The 7,432-nt window shown below is 39.9% G+C and overlaps 1 protein-coding gene across 1 annotated transcript; it reads right to left on the minus strand.

Annotated features, from left to right (window-relative positions):
* Positions 1-270: 270 nt before the first annotated feature.
* On the minus strand, positions 271-6,869 carry RIPPLY2 (ripply transcriptional repressor 2). Its single transcript, XM_020969900.2, has 4 exons — positions 6,333-6,869; positions 5,989-6,067; positions 4,871-4,935; positions 271-706 (listed from the first exon to the last, which is right to left on the minus strand). Exons 1-4 carry the CDS (start codon positions 6,440-6,442, stop codon positions 553-555), a joined length of 408 nt encoding a protein of 135 aa, XP_020825559.1. The 5' UTR covers positions 6,443-6,869; the 3' UTR covers positions 271-552.
* Positions 6,870-7,432: the final 563 nt, after the last annotated feature.

The raw sequence follows: 7,432 nt of genomic DNA on the forward strand, positions 1-7,432 counted from the left end.
AGCTAGAAGGGACCACAGAAGCCACTTGGTCCAGTGTCCTCATTCTTCAGATGAAGAAACTGAGACCCAGGGAGTGACTTGTCTAAAGTCACACAGGTAGCAAGTATCAGAGGTAGGATTTGAACCCAAGTCATCTGACTCCAAAGTCTAAGTTTTATCCAGTGTATCATGCTGAAAAAACAGGAACTTCCTCTTTCTTGACCCCAAAGCTTACTCTCTATCTATTACGCTATAGTTCTGCTCTCAAAACTTTTAATAAAAAACCCAAAATTGTCACAACTTAACTTTAATAATTCAAAATGATAAAAATGCAATGAAAAAAATGTGCTTGTTTCTGATAAGGTGCTAGCATTATACCTGGGAGTAGGGAAGCATGACAAACGCCAAACTACCCTATCAATTGTAAAATATTTTAACATTTTATTAATAACTTACACACAAATAAATTATATTTTAAAAACACTATGATACATTTGTACATTGAAATTTTAATGCTATAAACTTTGAATTCCTTCAAAAAGAATCAATTCAATTCAGTTCCTGAATCCTGAATCAGCTCCTCCTCCTCCTCCTCCTCCTCCTCCTCCTCTCTTCACTATCAGAATCTTCATAAAATGAAATTGTAGCTTGAATTGGAAAATTTTTCAGAAGAGATTCTGCTTCTTGATACAAGAAATCATAACATTTTGATTTGGGCCAAAATAGTCTGAAACAAGTGGACAACACAGCATGCTTTATTCTTCACGTATATTTGTTTTCAGAATCCTTATACTCATGAAATTCTCCCATTGATGTCCCAAGCTTCCATTGATCCAACAGTTGATAAATGCCCTTTGTATGGTTCCATGAGGTTAGTATTAGTATCCTAGCTTTCATATGATAACATTTCAACAGTATCTTTATAACTGATTTTTTGCCACCCCAAATAAGGTTCTAAGTTGAAAATGTACAACTACTTAAAGAACTGACCAATATTGCCTTCCTTTTACAGAAGTATAATGTCAGCATTTTCACTTGAATCTATGGTTCAGGATTTATGTTACTTCAATCACAATGGATATATTTATACTTACCGGAAACAGTTTTATTTCCTAAATAGTTTAAAGAACAATTTAACCTGACATAAGGCTTTGAGTTCTGATAACAGCAAAGGTTGAATTTTGAATTATTACGAATTTTGCACAAAGACAATATAGATCTAAACCTTGCTTGAAATTAATAAATATTGCCTGACTTTGTCCATGGTCAACAAATATGATCATGAAGACTGTAAGATAGAGCCAGACTAAAAAACAAAAACAGAATTTTGTTTTTGAAAGCATTCATAATTAGTATAAAGGTAAGGCCACTTCCCATTCCTTAAAGTAATCACTATTGCTCATGGTTCAGATTGGGTTTGCTGCATATAAAATTTTCTCAACAATTTAATTTTGTGGGTAAAATAGATTGTGTGGAAAAACTAATTATAATATCTTAATTTATTTAATATGGATTTTTTATTTTATTATCCTTTTCACAGATTTAATACATTTTTCTTCTTTGCCAAGGTAACATCAATATATTCTACTGGGAATATTTTAGGTAAAAGTAAGGTTTCAAAAAGATAGATTGACTACATAAAGCAGAATTGAACATTGTGAAAAATTCCCACTGATTTTAAAAGGAATGTTACGTATATTAGAATGACTGGCTAAAAAGTCTGAATAAGAAAATATACACTTAAAGGTGGAACATTCTGTTAAAAATCTTCACTGCATTTTTTTTCCAAAGGAAGAATCTTTTTGGCATTTATTCTGTCCTTCTGGAACCCATTTTGTGATTCTAACAAAAATGATCATTTTGATGGAGGAAAAACATATTGAAAGCTGATAATTAAGTTGAAGAAAAAGTCTGCATAACATTCAGATTGTCATAAAATTTTCCTGTTTAGCCCTATACCAGAGTCTGCCTATTTGCCTTTATTCCTCACCCCTTATACAGTTAGGTTAGCAGCAGTCATATCACTAAATTAAGCAGCTTAAAAGGATTTAAACCCTGCCTGAAACCTCCTGTGGAAGTACTTCTAACTCAAGCCCCCCTAGCACAAAGCTATGAATCAGGAATCATATTTTTAAAATAATACACTTCTGAACTTCAAAAATTTTCATATTCCAGTTAGAAATGAATTAAGCACAGATAACAACATGGTGGGCTATCACATGAGTGTCTTGCTGTAACCATTATTTTCCATAGAAAATCTTGTGATTTGAACCTTATACCCCCTATGTTGAGACTGCAACACTATGTTCATCATCATCTTTCAAAATCAAAGTCAAAGTAAAAATAACAGGGCACTTCTCAATCCCAATATTTGGTTATACACATATATCCAGATATCAGAATTCCAGCAACCTCAGTCTCCAGAATATTGCCCTGAACCTGAAAGTGAAAAAGGCCTCAGAGGGTGTACCACATTACATTAACCAAATGGGCAAAAAAAAGAAAGAAAAGAAAAGAAAAGCAATGAAACACTATGCTGGCAAGTTGTGTACAAACAGGTACAACCTATCCATTGTTGGTGGAATTGCAAACTTATAGGATCATTGTGAAAAACAATCTCTTTAGTACATAGTAAAAGTCACCGAAATAGTCATATCCTTTGATCTAGCAATTTCACCATGGGGAACGTCCTTGGAAAGTGCTATCAAAACCAAAATCAAAAAGGAAGCTATCTGTACAAAGATTTCTGCAACAGTATATATAATTGTCAAGAAAGAAAGAGGAGAGAGAGAGAGGGAGAGAGAGAGAGAGAGAGAGAGAGAGAGAGAGAGAGAGAGAGAGAGAGAGAGAGAGAGGAGGAAGGAAGGAAGGAAGGAAGGAAGGAAGGAAGGAAGGAAGGAAGGAAGGAAGGAAGGAAGGAAGGAAGGAAGGAAGGAAGGAAGGAAGGAAGGAAGAAAAGAAACAGCATAAATGTCCAATAATAGGGGAACAGTTAAATAAGTTGTGGTACATCAATGTAATGGAATACTATAATGCAATTAAGGGCAACATATATGAGGTTTACAAAGAAACCTAGAGGGTTTTATAGGAAATAGTGTAAAATTTAAACAGCAGAATGAGGAAAATGGAGTATACAATATTCACAAACGTTTCAGAGGAAAAGTGAGTAAGAATGAATAGACAAAACTCTGCTGGGGATTTAGAGTGACTAAAAATATGGTCATGCTGCTTTATGCATCGAAATTAAGCAATTTAAATGTAAATAGTAAGCAAGTTTAATTGATTGTATTGATGTTCAGTGTTAATCATTTTAAACGCACATCCACAACCCAAAAGAAAGAAAGAAAGGCCTCAGAGTCAAATAGGCTATAAGGCCCATTCATTTCACTCAAAGAAAAGGCTAAAGGCATTTTTAGGCCAGAAAAAAAAAGAGGGGAAAAGAGTGAAGATCAGACTTATGTGTATAACCTTGTTACCTGGTTTCCCCTAATTTTTAGCAAATTAGAAGCGCATAGGGGGAATGGCAATAGTGGAAATGGAAGTGGAAATAATCAAAAACTGAAAGCTGACATTAAAGGAGGATACAGCTGAATCTGCTGAATCATGAACTATAAAGCAATCTTTTTACTATGAGAGAAGATCCACTATGGACAGTACCTTATACCCCTGAGAGAATCACTGCATCAAAATTAAAGGACAATGAAAGATTAATTATTTTCAGTGGACTCTGGTTGTCTAGCTTCAAAAACCCAAAGGCTTTTGTGACCCTGGACAAGACACTAAATCTCTCAGCGCCCCTAGGCAACTTTGTAAAATTGTCAATAGCAAAACAGTTGCAGAAGAACTATATTGGTAGAGGGAATTTCCTCATCTAGAGAACCCTACACCAATGAAATCATAATTGAAGACACATGTACACATAATATGATTTTTAAAAGCAAGCATTACACACACAGATGTATGTACATATTAATATATGTATGTACACACACACACATACACACACACACACACACACACACACACACACATATATATTTCCATTAGAACTGTTACAACTTTAAGCTTTCTTGCCTAACAGTGTAGGCTTTGGTTATATGGAAAATTCATTTATGTGGAACACCTCACTCTCCAACGTGTTACTTTGTGTGTGAATAAACATGCTTTACTATAAATATTATCTCAGAGCTCTATATAATACTCCTATGAAATATACAAAGGACAGAACAATGAGCCTTACATTTCATTGGCAGCAGTGACTAACCTGACATCACAGAACTGGGAAAATGCTTCCATTCCAGGGCTCTTCCCTGGATCACACAACCTTTCTGACTATAAAATGACAGATGACCATAATCTCTAGGGTCTTTCTTAGTCTTCAGTTTCTAATTCCTAAGGGTATCACCCCACTGTCCTAACCAAATTACTAGCTTTGAAGCTGTCATCTCATGTAGTCTCATTCCTCTTATTCATTTTCAACAGGAACAAAAAAAAAAGTGCTCCTTGAATGACGCCAACTTCATTTACATCCTGCAGGCTTCTAAAACATCTGCAAGATGCAAGGTGACACTGCCGTACTTCTCTGCATCAGAGATTCTCCCTAATGTTTCCCTTTACGATAAAAGATTTCCCAAGAATTTATGACATAATAGGTATAATAATTCTTTAGATGGGGACAGGGAACTATTATATTCCTACATTTTGGCAGAGAGAAAAAAAAATTAACCTGCAAACAGAACACAGAATAGCTTAAAGAAGGTTCTATTTTTCCAAAGAAGGACGTCCTGGACCATCTGACACCCAGCCAGCCAGCTACATCGTGCAATTCCTTCCTACTACTCTCCTCGGAAGGGTGAAAGAGTAATTAGAGGGGGTAAGACATGCCACTCACCTGACTGGATGTTTATATTGGGAAAGTTTTCCAGAGGTTTCTGTCATCCCAGGCAGATCACACACCTAAGATTCAAATGAGAAGGAACCAAATTACTCACTTCCAGGAGAAGACGGTAGAATGGATCATCCCCACAGAACAGCCAGCCCCGCCTACCGAGCTCTGGAAGCCGCTGCGGATCCCTTTCAAGAACCAAATCTAAATCTATTTCAAGGAAAGCAACCATCTGATCCCACTGGCAGAGGTTCTACTAGGTGGAATCTCAGGTATGGCAGAGATGCCCAATATAGGGTAGGGGCTAAATGGGACACACAGGATCGTGACTTTAATAGTCACTTGGGTCCTGACCCTCCTATGTCAATGATCTGTGATTTCGTCAATGTGCGAACTCCTTCCAATGACGCAAATCGCGGCATTTCTCCGCCCCCTCACGCACTTTACGTCTCGCCCCAACTCGCTTATTTGCTGTTCTATCTTCCGCCTCCGAGCCTTTGCCTCTGCCCTCCCCCATACCTGAAATGTTTTCCTTTTTCACCTGCTGACTCTTAGAATCCTTAAACGCTACATACAGACCAGACACTTTTAGAGCCCCTCCTTATTGCAGTTGGCACCCCCACCCAATGCTATGTTAAATGTTTGTCTTCGTGTATTGGTGAACGTGCTGTATTGCCCCCAAAACAATGCTAGCTCCTTAAAGGCGTCAGACTGCTAGGTTTTTGTACTCCCAGCACACAAGTTCAGTGCCAGGCACATAATAGACCTTTAATAATTGCTTGCTAAATGAAACTGCATCTGTCTACAATTCTGAGAGGTCGAACAGCATCAGTCACAGAGAAAATAAGTGACTTGCTCTGGGTCACAAGGTCCTACTGCCTATATGGCCAGTACTCTCTCTTCCTGCCTATTAAGTCTGGCGTTCACTACCTCCAAGTCTCCCCATTCCAAGCCTTTTACGCGCGCGCGCGCGCGCGCACACACACACACACACACACACACACACACACACACACACACACACACACACACACACACACACACACACACACTTTACTCTTCCCCTCAATCCTGAGTGTCTGTGTGCATTTCTCTCTGGCTCATACAGGACAAGGGCCACTTACGGTATCCTTGGGGTTGGGCCGCATTTTCTCAGCTTCCTCTCTAGGGGTGCCAAGCCAAGGTCTCCAAAAAGCAGGCGACCTGCAAGTCGCGGGGGGTGTGGGGAAGAGAGCAAGGACACCAGAGAGAAGTGTGAGTCAGAGGCAAGGCGGCTGTCGTGATCGCAAAGCAGAGGGGTTAAGATTTTACTGAGACAGAAGGGGGAGGGTTTGGAGTGGATGGGGGCGGGGGTGGAGGGGGTAGAGAGAGAAAGAGAGAGAGATGAGGGATATGTGGAAAAGGGAGCAGAAAAAAAAACTGGAATTTTTCAGTCACACGTAGGGAAAGGGATTGAGGTGTTGAATACCGTGAGTTGTTGTTCCCTGGCCTCAGGGTCTGAGAAGCTGGGGTTTCAGGAAGCAAACGGCAGCAGCTGGCCCAGTAGGGTCGGGACTCCGAGCTCTCCAACCTCTCCATGTATACACCCGGTCACTAAGGCAGGAGATCCTTCTCCCACATCCGGCAGCCCTGGTCTTCTTTTATATAGTCAAGACCTCCTGATGCATATTTAGAAATGCCCCCCTCCCCACGCCATCCCAGACCTCCGGCCAGCGGGGTAAACAAAAAGGCTGAGCGTGAAGGCCAGTTCGGGTAAACAAGGCGGGGTGCGAACGCGTGCAGCTCCCAAATGGCCCAAGGAGGGATTTGTGGCAAGCAAGTGTTAATCGCTCTTAAATAGACACATGGCAACCACACTAGCCCATTTCCATGTGAAGAGGGGAGGAGGAAAGATTAAGCGAATCTACATGGTTTGTGGAGATTTTTGCAGAAAAACTGGTAGTGTCTGGGGGCCACCCGAACCGCCCTAGTCTCCTGGCTTTTCGGCTAGGGCAGCTGCACTCAGCTAGACATCCAGGGCTCCAAGAATGGTACTGGAAACGCAAATGAAAAGGGGCTTTCTTGACCCCCTTTCACAGGGCCCAGTCAAGCATGTGAATAAGAGCCCTGTTATACATAAAACAGATTAAACTCCTTGAAGGAAGGGAGGGTGCCATTTAATCTGATTTGTACCTTCCCTTCCCGGAACCATGTATGTGTGGCTTCTTTAATACCATTGGACAATGGTGATCATCTGTCAAGGAAACAACTGAACATGATAAGAAGTGGCCCAGGAATGAAGAAGAGAGTCAGAGGAAGCATAAGTCTTGTAATGTCAGTGTATAGGTATACATTATTTAAGCTACGTTGTCTGCAGTAGTTTTTCTTCTCTTGCCTCCCTCTCTCCCCCCATTTAATTGTGAAAAACCAAGCCTATGCTTAAAACCCACATTCTGGAACCATTTAGCATCTAAACCCAGTGCTATCCACTCAGTGGGTGCTGCTTAGGAGAGAAACTCTGCAAATAAGATTTTTTTTTCAAATATAATAGGAAAGATTTTGGTCATTGTGGAAATTTCTTGCACCCAT

Source organism: Phascolarctos cinereus, unplaced genomic scaffold (genome assembly GCF_003287225.1).
Source record: "Phascolarctos cinereus isolate Bilbo 61053 unplaced genomic scaffold, phaCin_HiC Scaffold_5;HRSCAF=322, whole genome shotgun sequence".
NCBI lineage: Eukaryota > Metazoa > Chordata > Mammalia > Diprotodontia > Phascolarctidae > Phascolarctos > Phascolarctos cinereus.